Genomic DNA, 20,992 nt, shown 5'->3' with positions numbered 1-20,992 from the left:
GTGTGTTTTAGAGTTTTGCGGGTAGCGGGTATACCCACTACCCGTACGGGTATACCCGTTAGTCCCGTTAATACCCGTTATTATTAGTATCAGAGCCATATATCATTTTTAATACTCCATCCATTCCATATTAATAGAGGCGTTTCAAATTGTTAAATTAGAGAAAAAAATAAATAGTTAAATAATAATAGCCATATACACATTCAGTTTAAAAAATTAAAAATAAATAGTTAGAATGGATAAAAGATAAAGTAAGAGAGATAATAATGTAGAGAAGAGTATTTATATTATTATGTTTCTAAGAGTTCTTTTGAAATATTTTTATATTCCGACGAACATACAATTGAAAACTCATCGGAACTAGCTATAGAGTCCCCTCACTTTTATTCTTAATCTATTCAAAGTTTACCATCAATATTAATTAAGTAAATTAGGGAACATAGACGATTATTATGGTTTTCAATTTTTTTATTCGAATTTCGGGTCGGGTACGGGTACCCGCAATGCCGGGTACGGGATACCCGACACGGGTATCGGGTAATCCCGGTATATCACGGGGCGGGTATTGGGACAACCAATTTAGCTAAAATCGGGTACGGGCACCCGCGGGTAACCCGTTTCGCCACCCCTATCGTATACAATTATATCTGTAATATTTACAAATGAGAATATCATGGCATGATGTTTACATACTCCCCTCATTCCATAGTAGTAGAGTGATTTTGCTATTTTGTTATGTTCCATAGTAGTAAAGTTATTATCTTTTTAGTAAAAGTTTACACATTTTTTTTCACTTACTCTACTCTCTCTTACTTTATTTTCTCTTAATTTCTCTATTCATTTCCTACTTTGTTATTCCTTTACTTAACTCACTTAACGCAATTTTTCTTAAATAGCGTACCGAAAAGAAACGCCTTGAATACTGCGGAACGAAGGGAGTACATTTTTCGGTTGTCGATTACAAGATCTTAAGGACAAGAATGAATGTCTGTAACATTAGTTATTTTGAAGAAGTTTTGACAATTGAAAGGCTAAAATGAAACAAGGCAAAGTTAACAACTTAACACTGTATAAACTCGTGCCGCAATTTGGTAAAATAACTACAGGTTACTCAGTAGTTTCTAAATGAACATTTGATACCATGCTTCCGAGAAGAGAAGAGATATAGCTCAATAAACTAAACCTCTCTCTACTTGCGATATGGAGAGAAGATACCTACCTAAGATCTGATCCAGCACTTACTACAAAATATAGGGTAGCTCTGGAAAATAAGTCGGACTAATGTCCACAGGAGGTCTCTACCGGTACAAAAGTAGAGGAGGACTCGGCAGAATCAGCACACTCCAGCACTGGTACACATTCATTGGTATGACAAATATATGAATAAGCAGCCAATGACGTCCCAATTCCAAATGCCAATCCCATAAAACTCCATACCCACCTCCTTCTACTCTTCCTTTCTTGTTGTCTACGTGCCACCTCTGCAGAGACAAACTCAACAAAGTGAGTTAAAAATATTTTATATTTCTCTCAGACACCGTCAATTTATTATCATAGAGAGCGTGTAACAGATATTAAAGCCAGGTAATCCAAATTCAGCTTCTCTCGAAAGAAAGAAATACTAATTCTCAAGGAAGGAGGCTAAGTACAAATTCAGCAATTTGAGTTACAGGCATATATCAAAGAATATGTATATGGAAGTTCATATTGATTTCAGCAACTTGAGTACTGTAATTAACTTCGGTAATCCTACAGAATGACCTCTTTACTGAAATTACAACTTTGATCACACTTCAGTTTATTTGCAGTAAATCATAATGGGAGTGCAAGCAAGGAGGTTTAGTTTCATTCCTCTCTATTCAAATGTTTAGATAATTCTCCTTGATTTGTTGACTTTAACTCTCTAAAAGCCTATCATAGGAGAAACTGCAATCTACTTAATCAACATGAAACAGCAAGTAGTTGGAGACCATGCCAATGTAAAGAGAGAAAAAATGCATCATTAAATGATTGCAGAACGGTAACTTAAACTATACATCATAATTAGAAGAGCTTACCAACAAGTTTTCTCTGCGACAGTTCGTGATTAACAGTTTCATAATACTGCAATCTATCACGTAGCCTGAGTATCTCCAGGTCTTTCAATTCAATGATAGCTGAAGCAGCATCTTCAGCCTCTGCACGTGCTAGACCCCTTCCAATTGCTTCAGCAACAAATTTAGTAACAACAACTTCCTGAGAAAATTTACCCATCTCCTCATCCTCAAGCTGCACGCTATCACTAATAGCAGGAGGAGCAGGAAAAGTAAGTCCAGCTTCAGACATAAGGATCCTGATTTTCTCCCACGCACTGTGCATCAAAAGCAAATTTTCCTCTGCAATCTTCCTCTTTTCAATTTCCTCGAGAAGATTGAGCCTTGATGAGAGCAATTCTGACTCAAGTCTATGATCACGTGATGGTGTATTTGAAATGGACCCATCAGAGGAGAAGTCTGTAAACAAAGAGAGGCCATGAATTTTCCTATCAAATTGCCACAAACTAAAAATAGCAGGTATTGGATGTAACGAAGTTCAGAATGATTTCCCTACTTCTCCTACACTGACTAAACAAACAACCAGGATGGTAGACATTATAAACAAGGAAAAACAGAATTAGGTCAAAGCTATGTATCCATAAATCTACTTTGACTTAAAGCTAACAAGATTTCTTGAAGAATCATCTCTCTCATACTACTTACTGTCCAGGATCTAGAATCGATGATGCAAAAGGATTTATGTAACTATTTTCTGATTTCTTTCTGCCGCCACGAATACGAATATGTCTCTAGACCACCCAAATTTAAAACACATTATCAGTTACTGCTTGCACTCAAGAGAGAAAATTCATAATCCTCTGTCCTGAAAAGTATGAACTCTTTCGTTTTTAGTCCGTCACTGTGAAAAGTATGAACATTCTAACTTTAGAAACTTTTTTGTGAAACCCATTCTCCCCTAACAAATCCTTTAAAAACTTTTTCTATCCATCTATCTATCTTTGTCTTACTTTACCAATTATGCATTAAAACCCGTGCCACACCAATTGGAGTAACATACAAACAACAAATAAGAGGAATCGGTTTGCAGCATCCCAAGCGTGCTAACCATTCCCAAAAACATATGCTGCAGTAATTATTTCTACTCGGAAATCAAAATAAAACAATTGACATTGAAAACCGTCGCATAAACAGGGATCTAAAAAGATAATTGAATTATACCATCAATTGCGTCGAAAAATTCCCCTTGCGCCGAGACGAAGCTTCGGCTCTCCGTTTGAATCTGGCTGAAATCGGATGAATCAACCTGAATCCTGGGATCGAAACACTCCTCATCCTCCTCAGGAACACTGTCAACGCACTCAATCAAACATTTCTCCTCCTCCTCCTCATCCAGATTAAAACTCTCAGTTTCCGGAACCCTTACGTTGCCTCCGCCGCGGCGCTTGTGATTAGCTACGTAAGGAGAAGGGGAGGGCGGGTCACGGAAGGAGTAGTCGGGTATAGGCGACTGCTCCGGCGTGGCATAGAGAGCCGGGGATATGTAGAGGTGCCTGGAACGGCCATCGACGTGGGGCTTTTTGAGGGATTCAGCAACCCTAGGCTCGAGAAGGTTTTCTAAGGCGATTGCAGTGAAGGTCGGCATGAGGAATTCAAGTCTGTTTTGGCTTCGCCGGCGGGGGTGGGTTTTAACTTTTAAGCTTAAGGAAGATTGGAAGACAAGAAAATGCAGGCAACAAATCTTCGTTTGAATTTTATTGTAATTTCCTCCCACTTTCTCTTTTCATAATTTTCAATATCTCAATTTTGATTTTAGATTTAGTATTTTTTATATTTCAAAACAACTTTGAAAATAACTCAATTTGGAGTTTATAACATCCTACAAATACCAATCATTAGATTAACACATTGGACAATCTAGACAAATCCACCTAGGTAGACGTCACCAAACCGAACCGGCCCGGCTGAACCGGCCTGGAACCGTCACCGGCGGTTCGGAACCGTGAACCGGAACTGTGGTGACGGTTCGGCACCGGATAAGGTTCGGCGGTTCCGACGGGCCAGTTCAGGTTTTCAAGAAATGAAGAACCGTAACCGGCGGTTCCAAACCGGCGGTTTGCCGGTTTCGGTAGGCTTTTTTTTTTTTTTTTCAACTGTTTCAACTTTAAAATATATAATTGTATTTGTATATACTCTAATCGGTGAAGAAGACTTCTCTATAAGACTAAATCCGGGAGACTTTTGACAATTCTACCATGATTGTTGATGGTTAAATTAAACTCAACAATTAAGGTTGAATTGCTAAAGGTATCCTCAATTTAGTTATCTAGAAACATCTCATTCGCCGACTAAGAGTATATATATATACTATCTATTTACATTTATAATTTATTATTTTTTACTTCAAGTTTTTTTATTTAAATTGTTATACAAGCTAACAAGCATGTATTATGTTATGTATTAAGTCTTTTGACTCTTTTGTAATTTTAATTTTCAACATTTGTATTTGTAATATCGATATATCATTCAAATTTGTATAATCGTATCAATAAAATTCCAGTTGTCCAACTCCAATGTCGACTTCTACTCTATTTGTCAATTGTCATTCTCGTTTTATTTATTTATTCGATAGTAAAAGACTACAACTACAAGGTGTAATTTGTAATAAGTACTATAAATGAATAATTTTTTTTTAAAAAAAAAACAAACTTGACCCGGCGGTCCAAACCGGAACCGTCTGGAAACCGCCGGTCTTGAACCGGCGTTGAACCGTGTCCGAACCGGAACCGCCGGAACCTAGGCGGGCCGGTTCAGGTTCGGCATTTTTTCGAACCTGAACCGACGGTTCCGAACCGGGAACCGACGGTTCCGAACCGAGAACCGGCGGTTCTTGAACCGTGGTGACCTCTACACCTAGGAATTTGGTTATGGTTATTTATTACTTCCTCCGTCCACGAATAGGAGTCTCATTTCTATTCGGCACGGATTTTAAGAAAATGTTAAGAAAAGAGGGTGGAAGAAAGTTAGTGGAATAGGGGTCCTACTTGTATATATTAGTTTTAAATGATATGTAAGTGGAATGACTTAGTGGAATGTAAGGTCTCTTTACCATTTATGGTATGTATGAACCGGGACTCCTATTCGTGGACAGACCAAAATGGAAAAACGGGACTCCTATTTGTGGACGGAGGGAGTATTGCATTAAAGAGTAGAGAAGGAAATAAAAAGATCGGCTTGCAATTTTTACCCTTAATTCAATCAGTTATAATTCCCCTGTGTTTTTGATGTATTAGAGCATTCCCAACAGTTTCCCTAAAACCTCCCTTATTTCTCCCTAACTCCTGCCACATCAGCGCCACATCAGCACCATAATTTATCCCCAGTTTTTAGCCAACTGCTGATTCACTTGGATATTACATGATTTTAGAGGGTAGTTTTACTTGGTTTTGATCATATATTGTGTACTTTGAGACATGGTTATAGCTACTTCTCTATTATGTTGGTATTTTGACCATTTTGTGAAGAATGTGTAGAAAAATGTACAAAATATGTGGATGTGCAGCTGCTCAATGTTCGAGACAGCTTATCTGGAGATTTTGAAGTCCGATTCGCATGTAATGCATACCATTCTCTTCTTCTTTGAAAGAGCTTCGCGTGGATATCTTAAACGTCTCAATTGGAGTTCGGTAGAAGAAGTTATGGCCGTTTTACCAAGACTGCGCAGTGCAGTGACATAGCTGGCGACCCGCCAGGTTCGCATGCAAACGAACCTGGCGACTCGCCAGCAATCCACGAAAAAAACGCCGTAAGCAGCTGGCGACTCGCCAGCTTCGACGCACACCCAACCTGGCGACCCGCCAGCTTCGTCGGACAGCTTATTTCTGGCCCAAAGTCAACCCTAGGTATATATATGCCTAGGAAACGCCTCCAAACTTAACTTACACGCCTCCTACCCCAAAAATACCACTTTTTCACCTAGAAAGAAGAGAAGAACGAGCAGAGGACGAGTATTCATCGCAAGATTGAAGACGAGATCTCCAATCCGCCCAATCCAGTTCTAGGAGTTTCTACCTTTAGTTTATTCTTGTTTAAACAATGTTTTTGAATACTTCTTTGAATATTTCTTTGACTTTTGTGATGAACATGAGTAGCTAAATCCTTCGTAGAGTTCTACGGGGGAGATACAATGATTCTTATGTTTAATTGATTTCCTTTTTCTATGCCTTAGCTCATGTGGTTATTTTGATTTCTTCTGTGCTTATACATTTATCTGACTGATCACCTTATAAATGCATGTGGATTTTACTACAAGAACTGAGAAGTGAGTAGTTTAATTTGAAAGAGAAGAAATTGACGTCTTTGCCAATATAATCGAGAGATTTGAGCCTTTGAATGAAGCTAAGTATCTTAGGAGCTATTAGGAGTTGTTGCCTTAGTTCTAGGAAGGAGACTTCGGTTCTAGGTAGCAATCTACAAATTATATGCTTTGAGAAAAGATATAGTTTTACCTTAGTGATAGCTTAATAACCCTTGAGACCCTTTGTTGGCATAGTTAGGAAGTTAGTTGAGCATAGGATAGTTGTTATCGATCCCGTAGGATTCTACCCTTCTCATCCTTGATCTACATTCGTTTTCTTATTTGCTTTCAGTTCTCTAGTTGTTTTTAATTGTTTTTATCTTGCTTTTAAGTAGATTTAGAAAACCCAAACTTTCCGATTCATCTAGATAGTAGTTGAGGTTGGTTCGTGGTAATTAGGTTGACACTCATTGTCTTTGTGGATACGATACTCTTTGCTTACTATTTGCTACATTAGCCCCGTACACTTGCGGGTATACTTGTGTTAAAAATAAGTTGAGTCAACTGCTCCAATGGTTTCTCCCTTATTTCTCCCTAACTCAACATTTCATTTTTACATCATCACTAATTTAATTGTTTTATTTTTGTATATAATAAAGCTAGCTAATTTAATTTATAAGACAAAACAAATAATAGTAATAAAGTTCGTTGTATTAAACACGGGTAAACATTACAACGACGAAAATTAATAAAAAAAAATAGTACAGGAATGGAAAAAAAAATTCAAAGTAAAAAAATTCAAGGGCGGTGGGTGCGGTTTTTATTTGCCCACAATTCTTCGATCATATCGTGTTGTAGTGCTCGATGGGCCTCCTTCTGGTGTATGTCCATGAACGCCTTGAACCGTTCATGTTCGTTGTACGGTACACCCCGGCGGGCGGACTCGAACTCGGTTGAGACACCGTGACTCGATGATGCAACACTGGTGTCGTTGGTGACGTTGAGGACGCCTTCGTGTTCATCATCGATGATCATGTTATGCATGATGATGCACGCATACATGATGTCGGCAATATCCCTCTGGTAGAAAAAGCGCGTCGGGCCCTTTACCAGTGCAAATCGCGATTGGAGCACCCCAAACGCCCTCTCCACATCCTTGCGCGCAGACTCTTGCGCTCGGGCAAAATACTTTCTACTATCTCCGATTGGGCATCTAATCGTCTTCAAAAACACGGGCCATTGCGGATAGATGCCGTCAGCCAGGTAGTACCCCATGTTATGCACATTGCCATTGGCCGTGAATTCGATGGAGGGGCCTAACCCGTTGACCCGCTCGTTGAAAAGGGGCGAGGAATTGAGAACATTTAGGTCGTTGTTCGACCCGGCTATACCAAAATAAGCATGCCAAATCCAAAGCCGTTGGTCGGCAACGGCTTCAAGAATGATGGTGGGATGCATACCTTTGTAGCCGGTAGTGAACTGGCCTCGCCACGCGGTTGGGCAGTTCTTCCACTTTGCCAGTGCATACAGTCGATGCTGCCGAGCATCCCCGGAAAGCGGTGGCTCCTCCAGTGCCAATCCAGCAGGAACTGGCAGTCAGCTGCGTCCGGCGAGCGAAGGTAGTGCTCCCCAAATATCTCTCGCACGCCCTGACAAAAATTCTTCAGGCACTCGTTGCCAGTCGTCTCGCCGCATTGCAGATACTCATCGAACATGTCGGCGGACCCTCCATATGCCAATTGTCGGATGACAACAGTGCATTTCTGCAGGGGCGATAGACCGGGCTTCCCTGTGGCGTCTCGCTGGAGCCGGAACTCGGGGTAACGCGCGGACAACGCATTAACAATGCGCAGGAAGAGGGAGCGGCGCATTCTGAATCGGCGACAAAATACATCTGCCAGGTACCGTGGTTCCTCAGCAAAATAATCGGCGAACAGCCGATCGCGCCCACCAGCGTGGTCGCGGGGGATGTATCGGCGCCGCCTGCGGATTGGCCGTTGGGGTGGCTGCTGCATTCGAGCAAGCTCGCTTTGTATGAAACGGGAGATATAGTTGTTGACTGGGTTGTTGGCGAAACCCGCGACATCCCATCCGGTGGGAGCGGGAGGTACCTCCTCTTCGGAAGAAGAATGAGATATCTCCTCGTCGGACCGAGAATGAGAAGACGATTCAGAATTCATTAAATATAGATGGAGAGAGAGAAAATAAATGAAGAGAGAAAAGGGATGAGGATGAGGAGAGAATGAAGAGAGAAAAGGGATGAGGATGGGGAGAGAATGAAGAGAAGGTGTGTATTTATAGGGGGGAAATTAAAAAAAAAAAAAAAAAAATATATTTATCGCCGAATTATCGCCCATAGTGGTCGGCGATAATTCGGCGATAATCCGGCGATTTTTCAACGGTTGGCGATAAAACGGGAGGAAAAATCGCTGAATTATCGCCGACCTCTCCCATTGGTCGGCGATAACTCGGCGATAGACGGCGAAAAAACGCCGACTTTTAGCCGGCACCATTGGGAGTGCTGTGCTCTTAACTATTCTATGGAGTATATGGGAAGTTATTTTTTCTTTTATGGTTATACAATACTATACAATATCTTCAATACAATATTATGGTACATAAAATCTCTCAATCAAAAATTCCATAATTCCATTGACGCATGGGTATCAATAATTCATTACAGGTCTAATTAAAAATATTTTCATCCCCATATTTAAGTATTTTATTTCATTTTCAATTCCATGGTTTTATTTTCAGTTTCTATGGTAGTGTAATATATAGTCATGGTTCGCATATTAATAATGCAATATTATGGACATATGATGCAATACAATATCACATGTGATGCAGCTATGTGACAAATGCAATATTGTAGTTGTAATCGAGGTGCAATTTAGAGTCATTGAGAAGTGTTTAAATCCTTTTTCTGTATTAATATCTGTATAAGTTTGTTTTTTGTTTGTAAAACCAGTGAAGTTTGTTTTTCTGAATTGAGGAACCATTTTAGCTTATTTTGTTTTCAGTAATTTGTTTATTTTCTTTTCTTGAAGTGAGACTTTTGTAATATTAGATTTGATGTTTTTTATTAGAAATGGTGACTCACCCCTTAAAAGGCCTTATAAGGGGAAGAATTATACATATTACACACATATATAGAGGAGCTAGGATCATCACCAAGTCAATGTGGGACAATCCCTTAAGTGTGGGCCGGGATAACACATCGGACTTCCATCACGTGGGTAGGCAAGAGAAGAGATATAGTCCATCACCGACTTGGGCCCACTCTGATACTATATTAGATATGAGCCACTCACCCCTTAGAAGGCCTTATAAGGGGGAGGGTTATCCATACTTATATAGAGGAGCTAGGATTATCACCAAGTCGATGTGGGACAAGATTTAAGAGTTTTAACATTTTTATTCCATTGCTATTGTATTTTGCATCGTTCTGAATTAAATATTGCATTTAAAGAAAATTTGTAACTAAATTAAATAAAGCAAGATATATTATATGTTATCAAATTAAATAAAAATATTTGAATTCATAAATAAATAAATAATATCATGTGTATTTATTGAAATTCTTGTCAGAGTGTATACAATAAGACGGAACAGCCAACCACAACAAAAAAAAACTTATCCGCTTAGTCAGCACATCCACAAAAAACTTGTACAACCACGCCATAGCCAAAAATCACATTATTTTATCAATTGTTGGTATATTTTAATTGGATGAAATAAAATTAATTCGGAATAGGTTTATATATAAAATTAATTAAGAAAATAAAAAATATTAAAAAAATCGGAAATTGGAGCCACGCCGCCGCCGCTCTCTCTGCCGCCTCCCCCACGACCCCGCCGCGTTCATGGTTGTTCCTCCACCATCGCGGCTCCCTCCTACCTTGCTTTAGACCTGCCCAAGGTTTACCGAACCGGCGGTTAAAACAGAAATCGTGACCGCCGATTACAGTTCCGAACCGAAACCGTGAGAATTTATCTGAACCGAAACCGTCGATTTTTGAACCGTGGTTCCGTTCAGGTTCAGGTTCAAAAATTTTCGAACCGAAATCAAGCCAGAACCGCAAATAGCCGGCGGTTCGGAATCTTGAAAAATTGTTAAAAAAACCGCCGAAAAACCGCCGATTCAGAACCAAAACCGAAACAGGCGGATTTGGAACCATAACCGCGAAACACCCTCGCGGTTTTGGAATCGTGGGCACCTCTACTTGCAGTAGACCATCGCGGCCCAGCCGCGCCACGCAGTGGCCTATTGTGGTTACTCTTAGATACCTATGTGTATCCTGTGTCCATGCAAAATAATGGATCAGGGGTGCGTGATCCACAGCAAGAGTCTTGGGCCCAAGAAGCTTCAGCTAGTCAGCTAGTTAGTTAGAGTTGTTGGGCCGTTTTAGAGTTAGTTATGTGGACAGTTGAGTAAATCTGACATTTCTTTTATTTGATCAACCCAACACAGAATTAGAGAGAAGTAGTTAAGATAGGAGATACTACAATTTACATGATAGGATACATGTTATAAAATTATGTGATAACTCAACGTGAGATGATTAATCTTAATTTTGTAAGATAACACAATTTTATAGTAGTGTTTGATAGCTTAAGATATACTCCTTCCATCCCATAATAGGAGTCACATTTGATGTGCACAAGTTTTAAGAAATGTATAAAATAGTGGGTTGAAAAAGTTAGTAGAATATGAGGTCCGCTTTTTTATATTCGTTTTATAATAGAATGTGAGTGCAGTGAATTAGTTTAATGTGAGACCTATTTACTATTTATGGTGTGAAATGTGACTTTTACTGTGGGACGAACTGAAATGACAAACTGTGATTATTATTGTGGAACGTAGGGAGTAAAATGAGATGATTTGTTTATATGTGTGAAAAGACATGTATACCCTTCCTGCATGTATTTTTTGTTAATTGAGTTAACTTATAACATAAGTACAGATTTTAGCAATAGTAATTCTTGGGCTACCTCCACTGTGTGCGATTTTCACACAGTGTATGGGCGATTCACACACAACGATTCCATTCTGCCTCTTTTGCCTCTTTTTTCTCGATCTGCTGTTTCTTTGAAGGTTTGTAGGGGGTTTTGGTTGGTTTCTGGTGTGCTGCCGGTGGGTTGTCGGGGTGCGGCCGGCGGGCCTCTGGTGGGTGGCTGGGTGTTGGGGTTTCCGGTGGGAGAATGGCGGAGATGCCGGAGGAGGTTTCTGCGGATGGGTTCACTTCTGATCTGTTCTCTCAGCCTCCAATTGATGTTTGCAAAGTTGATTTGGCTGAACCAAGGAGGGTTACGCAGAGGAGGGGATTGCGCTCGTCGCCTTTGAAGAATCGGCGGGCGATCTCGAGCCCTAAGTCCCCTCTCATTAGAATGCTGGAGGTGAGAAAGGGGGGCTTACGTGGCAAGTCTCTGAGGCATTCGGGAAAGAAGAGCTCCGATGAAATGGGTTCGGTGTTGAGAAAGGGGAAGAAAGGGGTGGGGAATAGGGGTTCGTCTGTGCTTCCTGTTATTCCGGAATGTCTGGAGGTAGGAGAAGGGGTTCTGGGTGGTCTAGGACTGGAAGGGAATGAGGCTGGTGTTTTGTTGGCTTCGGGGAAAGAGGAGTTTGCTGCGAGCTTGGGTTCTAATGAGGGAGTTTTGGTGGTTGCAGGGGATGGATTGAGGGCTGAAGGAGTAGTTGGGGCTGCTGTGGGGTTGGTTTCAGGGAAGGGTGATGACCAAAATCCTGTGTTTGCTGCTCTTAGTTCTCATGGAGAAGTGGCAGATGAGGGTGTTATCTGTGCAGGGAAGACAAAGTTGATGTTGGATGGGGTGAAACTGGACTTAGCTTTGGACTTAATATCGGCTCAACCCTTGCAGGAGATGGAGTTTATTGGTGGGCAAGTGGCACAAGCTACTGCTGTATCTGGAGGGATAGATTGTATTATGGGGGAGCAGAGCGGGGGAGGCGCCTGTGGAGGTAGTTCAGCTGAGGAGTTTCCGCCCCTGTGTAAGGAAAGTCTCTGGGCTGCGAAAGTCAAAGACAAAGTCAGAGGAGGCGGGGGAAAGGAGATGCCAAGGTTGGAGCAGCCGGTTAAGGAGATGATGAATAATATCAGTAAGGGGGGTATGAGTTCTAAAGTAAATGGTAGCAGTTGGGCTGGGACAAGAAACTATAAGGCTACTTTGACAGAAGGGGTGCATTCGGGGGGAAAATTACCGGTGAGCTTTGAACCAGAGAAGATTCAGAAAATGGGCGTGCCGGGAGAGTGTTGTGGGCTCCCTTCAATCCAATTTTCGAGCGTAGAGACTTTATACTTGGCAGAAAAGTTGGGGTTTGCGATTGTGGGAAAATTCTCTCACTCGATCCCCTCATCGCTCTATATTCAGAAAGCTTTCATGGGCATGAAATTTAAGGGTGAGTTCTCCTGGAAGTATATAAATGCTAAGCATATTTTGGTGCAGTTTTCCTTGATTGATGACTATGCAAAATTGTTAAATGGGCCTAATGGAATGCCTATTTGGTTCGTTGATCGTCACCCCATGAGAGTGTTTAAGTGGACTACAGATTTTGATCCGTTTTTTGAGTCTCCTATTGCGGCGGTGTGGTGCAACTTGATAGGCCTCCCTATCCACTTGTTTGAAAAATCTGCACTGTTTGCAATTGGAGGCCTTCTTAGGGAACCTTTATTGGTGGATCATGCAACAATTTCTCGCTCTAGATTGTCCTTTGCTAGGGTATGCATTGAGATAGACATATCCAAAATGCAAGTTCAAGAGATCATCCTTAATATTCAGGGGAGGGAGATCAGACAATCAGTTCGATGAGACCGTATTCCGTTATACTGCCAAGAATGTAAGCATGTTGGTCATTCTAGTGAAGTGTGCTATGCGAATGGTAATAGGGAGAAGCCGGTGAGAAGGGTCTATGATAGACCAGTGGCTCGGAATGTTCGGCAAGAGGTTGGGGGTCTGCTGGTGGGTCGGGGTTGTCGGCTGAGGGGGGGGGGGTTCGGGGTGAAGTTGTTGGGGTTGGTGCTGGACGGGGCGTGACAAGGGGGAGGATCTGGGTGGGGAGGGTTTTCAGCAGCAGGGGAAAGGGGGGTTGGGCTCGGCTGTTTTGCAGGGGGGTGCTGGGGAAGGGATTCTGGAGGGTTTGGCTGGTTCTGGTGGAGGAGGTCTGTCGGGGAACACCACCCATCCAGTTTCTTTTTTTTGATCCCCCTAGTGCCTCTTCCTTTGAGGCTGAGCCTTACCCTTTTTTTGGTGGCTCGGACAGTGAGAGTGTCCGAAGTGGAGGGGGGGAACATGAGTATTCCCCTTTTCTTGATTCTACAAACAGGTTCTCGGTTTTGTCTTCTATGGTAGTGGATTCGAATATGCTCTCCCTGGGGGACTTAGCTCGGGGTTCTTCTAAGCCAAAATATCTCAAAATGCTTCCGAATGGGGACTTTGATTGCGAGGTCTATGAAGATGAGAAGGAATGGGATGATGAGGATGACGTGGATTGTGATTCAGAGATGCAGCAGGAACAAACGGTGGAAAAAAGGGGGGCTGCTCTGGATTTGATAAAGAGGGAGGAGGAAAATGTGTCAAAGAAGGGAAGGCTCAGTGAGGGGGTCTTGGCATCTACGGTGTCCCATGTCGCTTAATATTCTGATTTGGAATGCTAGGGGTGTAGCCAATTCAGGCACCCAAAGCATCCTCAAGAGATTGGTGAGGGAGAATAGAATTTCAGTGTTAGCTATAATTGAGCCTATGACAGATCCTAGACCGGACTTCTTGAGCAGGGTCTTCGGACTACAGTTTAGGGGGTAATTGCAATGGACAGGTTTGGATTTTTGTTGCTGAGGACATTAAGGTTGATGATTGGGACGACTCTGATCAAATTTTCCATGGTAGATATGTTTCTCCTGATTTCCCTGGCCCTTTCTTCATTTCAGTTGCCTATGGCAAATGCACTAGGGAGGGAAGGAGAGGAATGTGGGATAAGCTTCGGGATCTAGCTTCTAAGCTGGACGGTCTTCCATGGTTGGTAGGGGGTGACTTTAATATCTTTGTTTCTGAGGAAGAAAGGCAGGGGAGTGTAGGGAGGCAGGGGAGGAAGGCTAAAGAAATGATAGATTTCGCTGAGGCTATAAGCGACTGTCAGCTTCTTGATGTGGGTGCGGATGGCTCAAAATTTACCTAGGCCAGGAGAAATACTTTCGAGAGGCTTGACCGCGTTCTTATTGGTGAAGGATGAGCAAATTTATTTGAATCGACTAGAGTAACAAACCTTCCTAGATTTTTGTCAGATCATTGCCCGCTTTTGGTGAGATGCCAAGGCCCGGGCCCTCGAGCCAAGCCATCCTTTCGGTTTCAAAATATGTGAGTTCGGCATCACTTGTTTCTTAAGGAAGTTGAAAGGTGCTGGAGGGGGGAAACGGGCACTACATGCATGATCAATATGCAGATCAAACTTAGCCGGCTGAAGAGGAGTCTAAGAATATGGAATCGAGTGATCTTTGGCAATATTAGCGAGAGGTTAAAAAAAGCGGAAGTGGAGGCCAAAGAAGCTCTTGGAAAATATGAGGAAAATCCTTCCCCTGAGCTTCGAGCAGATATGAACAGGGCTACAACTGAATTTCTTCTAAGGCTTAAGATGGAGGAGGACTTCTGGCGTCAGAAAGCGGCTCTGAAATGGGTGGCGGATGGGGACAGGAATACTAAATTCTTTCAAGGTTGGGTTAAGCAGAAGCGAGTTAAATCTCGTATCCTCATGATCAAGGATGGAGATCAGACCCTGACCGAGGAGGTGGACATTCGGAGCTCAGCAGAAAAATTCTTCAAGGGCCTTCTGTCGGAGGAGGTGGGACCCTTGGAAGAACCGAATGTGGAGCTCATTTCTACCCTCCCTTCCCATGTGAACATGGAATTACTGGAGAAGGCCCCCACTGTGGAAGAAATAAGGAAGGTCGTCTTTAGTATCAATGCAGAAAGTGCAGCAGGCCCGGATGGGTATTCTGCCCTCTTCTTTCAATCGTGTTGGGAGATCATAGGGGATGATGTGGTTGCCGCTGTTATGGATTTCTTTGCGGGTTCCCCTATCCCAAGAGGTATTGTAGCAACTTTGAATGTCCTGGTTCCGAAAAAGGAAAATCCGTCAAAGTGGTCTGAGTTTAGACCAATTAGCTTGTGCAATGTGATGAACAAGATTATCTCCAAGCTGCTTACCGCAAGGCTGGTTCCCATCCTTCCCTTGATCGTTGCTCCTAATCAGAGTGGATTCATTCAAGGGTGGTTATTAAGTGATAATGTGCTTCTGGCCAAAGAATTGTTCCATGAAATCTGGAAAGGAGTAGTGTCCCCAAACATGTTTTTAATGCTTGACATGGAGAAGGCGTATGATAGAGTCCAATGGCCTTTTTTGCTTAAAATCTTAAAAATGATGGGCTTTTCGGACCGATGGGTAAGATTTATTGAAAACTGCATTTCTCCTTGCTGGTTTTCGGTTCTTATTAACGGGAGTGTGGCTGGATTTTTCAAATCCACACGAGGCCTTAGGCAAGGGGACCCCATTTCTCCTTCACTGTTTGTCTTGGCAGCTGATTATTTGTCGAGGCTGCTTGATCGCCTCATTTTGGGGCGTAAGGAGATGTTGTATCGCACAACAAGGTATACTATCTCACTTGGCATATGCAGATGACATTATTATTTTCTCGCAGGCACAAAGTTCAACTATTTTGGAGATAAAAGATTGTCTCTCCACGACATGGAGGTCTCGGGGCAGAAAGTAAATGTGGGAAAAAGCTATTTTTATCTTGATAAGAAACACCTCGCCTGGACAAGTGAAGTAAAAGAGGTGAGTGGCTTTCAATAGGGGTGTCTCCCGTTTCTTTATCTTGGAGTCCCAATCTTTCGGGGACCCAAAAAGACAAGTTTGTTTATGTTTATTCAGGATAAAATTTCGGTTAGAATTCATAATTGGAGCCATAGGCACTTGTCGTTTGGGGGTCGTCTCACTCTGATAAGGAGCATCCGTGGGGCTCTCCCAATACATATTTTTCAGGTGCTGGACCCTACAAAGGGGGCGGTGAAGCAGATAGAGCAAGTGATGGCTCAGCTTCTTGTGGGGGTCTTGCTATTCTATGAAGAAGACTCATTGGATTAAATGGCAGAGAGTGTGTCTTCCTACTGATGAGGGAGGATTGGGGATTAGAAGCTTGGCTGACTCGATAGAGGCTTTTAGCCTCAAGTTGTGGTGGCGGTTTAGAGAGCAGAATTCCTTGTGGGCTCAATATTTGTTCCAGAAGTATTGCTCAATCTCTTTTCCCTTGGTGATATATAGATCAAACAGGTTCAGCCCTATGTGGAGAAGGCTATTCAAAGTTGGAGACATTTGTCGGGAACATGTTCGGTGGGTTTTAGGGAATGGCAACATCAGTTTCTGGTACGATTCCTGGGTCCTAAATCTGCCCCTTGTAAGTTTGTGCAGTTCAACCCCTTCCAGTCCTTCTTTGAAAGTAAATGAGTTATGGGTAGGAGATCGGTGGGACGAGATAAGGGTGAGGCTCCTGTTGGAGGAAGAGGGTCTTACGGAGGAGATTGCTGATAGGATCCTGCAAACACCCTTTGATAGAGGATCTAGAGATAGGGGCCGATGGAAGCTCTCTAGTAATGGTGACTTCTTTACAGCTTCGGCCTGGAATTTGGTACGGAAAAGAGCAGGAAAGCGGCTGATTTATGAGATGATTTGGGGTAAAAGCATTGGACTCTCTATATCGATGTTCATGTGGTGCCTCTTGGCAAATCGCATCCCGGTGGATACAAAGATGCAGTGGAGAGGAATCTCACTAGCATCAATGTGCAGATGCTGTGTAAAACCACAAGTGGAGTCAAGATTACATCTTTTCATGAACGGAGACGTGGCTAGGAGAGTGTGGCAACATTTTGCAAGGTGGTTCCCTCAGATCCCGCCGTTCGTAGGTATGGGGGAGAACATTGAGGTAAGATTTAGGTGGTGGCAAAGACATTTGGGAAGTCGAACAGGGCAGCACCTTTGTACTATTATGCCTTGTTTGATTCTTTAGTTTATCTGGTTGGAGAGAAATGAAAATGTTTATAGGGAAAAAATCTTTGATGCTGAGAATGTAATTAGGAGAGTTAATTCCCAGTTGAGAAATCTGGTTTTGGCTAAGGTGTTAGGTCCGGATCAGTGGGGGGGTTGCTTCCCGCAGCTGGATGTGATGCTTGGAGAGGTTAGAAGGGGCTGTAGGAGGGCAGTGGTGAGGATCCTCTGGCGCCCTCTGGATGAGGGGTGGTTGAAGCTCAATGTAGATGAGGCTTTTTCGCACTCATTACATAGGGCTGGGGGTGGGGGTGTGCTGCGTGACTGGGAGGGTGTCATTCTTGCTGCTTTTTCTGCAGGTGTGGAAGGGAATTCGGGATTGGAGGATGAGGTTGCGGCGCTTCTGCTTGGTGTGTCTTTGGCTACGTAGCTAGGGAGGAAATTATGGATCGAGGCTGATGCGGAAAGGGTGGTGCATTGGATGGCTTCTGACCAGCTCGGTCCAGTAGAAGTCTGTATTAACATGTTAAGGATTAAGAAGAATTTGTGTGGTGTAGAGTGGAAAGTCTCTCATATATACAGGGAAGGCAACAAGGCAGCGGATTTTCTTGCTGGGATCGGGATGCAGTCTGGAGAACAGGTCTTTTATTCAGGATCCTCGGTGCCAGCGCGGGTCAAGGCATTGTGTAGATTGGAGTAGCTGGGCATGCCGAACTTCCGATTTTGATTGAGGCTTTTTTGCTTTTCCTTCAACTTTAATAGTTTTTGTTTTCCGTTCCGGTTTTAGTTATGGTTTTAGTTGATGCTTCTATTCGACAATCCACTTTTGGGATAGTCTTAGTGTATGACTTTTCGGTTTGATGATATATAGGGGATGAGGGTCCTACTCAACCCTTCAACCCTCCACCGTGAAGGTGTTTAATTTATATAAAAAATAAAAAGATTTTAGCATAATGAAAAATTTAACAATAGCAAACTTTATTAATTTGTAGTATAAAATAAATATTCCTTCCGTCCGCTAAAAATAGACCAGATTGTGAATGACACAGGTTTTAATGTATAATTGGTAAAGTAAGAGAGAGAGAGAAAAAAAAGTAAGAGAGGGAGGGAAAAGGTAGTGATAAATGAGTGTTAGTGGACTGTGGAGTCCATATTTAGAATGATGTGCATGATTAATATTGGTTGAAAACTTTTCTTTTTGAACTTAGCCTATTTTTTGTGGACGAACCAAAATAGTAAAACTTGTCTATTTTTCGAGGACAGAGGGAGCATTGTTTTATTAAATTGCCGAAATCCTACAAATATTGATAAATTACAATAATGATTGTAAAAGCCATAATTAGTAAAAATTATCATCTTAGTCGAAAAATTAGAATTTGAATTGAAATATAACACAAAAAAATAAAAAAAAAATAAAAAATCACCCAAAAATAAATTATAAAAAAAATAAAAAGAAAATCAAATTTCACAATTGTGCAAATACATAGGCCTGTCAAATTGGATACCCGCGGACACCCGATCCGAAAATTTTGGGTACCCTATCCCGAATTTCCCAAAATTTAATACCCGATACCCGATCCGAAAATTATTTCGGATACCCGGATACCCGACTCGGGTATCCAGTCCCGAAAAACCGAATATCCAATCTCGATTTTGGATTTTTTTTATTTTTTATATTTTTAAGAAAATAAGCTACAAACCTTTAAATATACAAACTTAAAGTAGTTGAAATTTAAGAGAAAAAAACTACCACAAATTTTTGAAAATAAAAAATTCATAAGTTATAAACCCCTTATTAATCCATAATAAATATCTCAAAACATACATTAACCCAAAATATGACTGAAGAGTGAAGGATTTTGGGAGTACATTTAATTATTTAATTTTTAAATAATAGAATTAATACATTATTTATTTAATTTAAAAAATAAAATATAAAAAATCGGGTAATTAGGGTAATTTTGGTACCCGATCGGGTATCGGGTTATCCGATACCCGATAATCCAAAAATCCTATACCTGAACCTGATCCCGAAACATGAAAAATCGGATATCGGGTATCCAATTACCCCAATATTTCGGGTTTGGATATTGGGTATCCAATTCCCGATATCCATTTTGATACCCCTACAAATACATATCTAAGCTACACAACCGATAGAATTTGTATCCACCCATATGTGTCTGGATCATCATCTATCTACTAGGTCTGCTCCCAAATCAACACCACCATCACATCAAATTAGAAAAAACAAAGACGTCAACAATGAAGAACCTCCACTGCCGCCGACCACCGTAGTCATCCTCCTTCTCCGATCAATGAGGTGACACTACTAAAAATATGGCCTTTCACTACATTTTATTTCTGACACTTTTTAAAAGGTGCCAACATAAATCCTCTGTCATTACACTAGTATGTCGTTGCACTTATACCATATATTAATGCTACACATTCAAATACATGCCATAATAAAGCTTCTTTCCTTACACTTTTAGACTTGGTCAAATTTTTGCGAAGAGTCACTAGGAGCTCACCACACTGGCGAATAGTGAACGTGGCATCAGGCGGCATAGCCTGTAACAGTGGTGCCTCAATCAGTGACGGGGGGTCACGCACATACAGTACCGTGAGCGATGAAGTTAACCCACTTGTTTGGGTGCTCCACAGTGAACGCGCGCAGATATTTCTCCAACCTCCTATTATGCACCTTCAGGTCATCGGACTGCCTATCATAGGTCGTCGTGAAGTGCAATTTGACAGCACTAAGACAACATCTTCTCCCAAATATCATTAAGAAACATAGAATCCCGATCCGAAACTAGAGTCTTCGGAAAACAGTGGTGCTTGACCACTGTATCAATGAACAAGTTTTCGACACGCAGAGCATAAAGTGACCAGGCAATGGGCCAAAGTTTGCATACTTCGATAAGTAGTCCCCGACCACCATATTCGTAATAAAGCCATGAGATTGATTAAGACCAGTAATCACATTCATTGACACGTCTTCCCAAACCTGCGAAGGAATAGGTAAAGGCTCCACAAAAGATTTGACATCCTTACGCATCCCTTTCCAATAGAAAGTTGCTACTAAGCATCGAAATGTACAGTCAACGCCTAGGTGGTCAGCCGAGGAAGTGCTATGGTGTTCATAAAGTAGTGCCCCTTTGACCTCGGAAGACGAGCTGACATAAACACGCCTATGAATGTACATTTGCCCGTCTGAATATGACAAGCTACTGTCTGCTGTGCCGTCCACTATAGTCAAACGCAGGACCGTCAGATCCTCTGCGGACTGAGTCTCCTTCCGTAGGAATTCCATAATATCCGGTATGGGGTGGCACACTGCCATCAAGCAGTGTTTTCGACTGGGCATCCACGGCCGGGGAAGCGCGTCTGCCACCTTATTTGAGGCTCCCATCTTGTATTTAATGCGAAACTTGTAGCCCATTAATTTTCTGCCGTATAACTGCTGATCCAGTGTCTAAATGATTTGTTGCAACAATTCTTTCAAACTCCTTGGACACTTTTGATGACAAATTCTAGATCGAGCAAATATTTGCGCCATTTCTGCACATTTCACACAATAGCATAGAGCTCCTTATGATAAGTCGA

The 20,992-nt window shown here is 41.9% G+C and overlaps 3 protein-coding genes across 3 annotated transcripts; 1 reads left to right on the top strand and 2 right to left on the bottom strand.

Moving 5' to 3' along the window:
* Positions 1-1,052: 1,052 nt before the first annotated feature.
* Positions 1,053-3,780, bottom strand: LOC125186698. The gene is made up of 3 exons (XM_048083112.1): positions 3,255-3,780; positions 2,058-2,492; positions 1,053-1,481 (listed from the first exon to the last, which is right to left on the bottom strand). Exons 1-3 carry the CDS (start codon positions 3,676-3,678, stop codon positions 1,279-1,281), a joined length of 1,062 nt encoding a protein of 353 aa, XP_047939069.1. The 5' UTR covers positions 3,679-3,780; the 3' UTR covers positions 1,053-1,278.
* A 3,348-nt stretch (positions 3,781-7,128) lies between these two features.
* Positions 7,129-8,510, bottom strand: LOC125189875. Its single transcript, XM_048087102.1, has 2 exons — positions 7,791-8,510; positions 7,129-7,551 (listed from the first exon to the last, which is right to left on the bottom strand). Exons 1-2 carry the CDS (start codon positions 8,508-8,510, stop codon positions 7,129-7,131), a joined length of 1,143 nt encoding a protein of 380 aa, XP_047943059.1.
* Positions 8,511-14,779: 6,269 nt separating this feature from the next.
* On the top strand, positions 14,780-18,080 carry LOC125189874. Its single transcript, XM_048087101.1, has 6 exons — positions 14,780-15,959; positions 16,038-16,174; positions 16,382-16,447; positions 16,491-17,318; positions 17,403-17,790; positions 17,938-18,080. The coding sequence occupies exons 1-6, from the start codon at positions 14,780-14,782 to the stop codon at positions 18,078-18,080; spliced, it is 2,742 nt and encodes a 913-aa protein (XP_047943058.1).
* Positions 18,081-20,992: the final 2,912 nt, after the last annotated feature.

This window comes from Salvia hispanica, chromosome 5, assembly GCF_023119035.1.
Source record: "Salvia hispanica cultivar TCC Black 2014 chromosome 5, UniMelb_Shisp_WGS_1.0, whole genome shotgun sequence".
Classification (NCBI taxonomy): domain Eukaryota; kingdom Viridiplantae; phylum Streptophyta; class Magnoliopsida; order Lamiales; family Lamiaceae; genus Salvia; species Salvia hispanica.
Note: the sequence above shows the minus strand (reverse complement) of the source record. Positions and strands in the feature narration are given on the sequence as shown.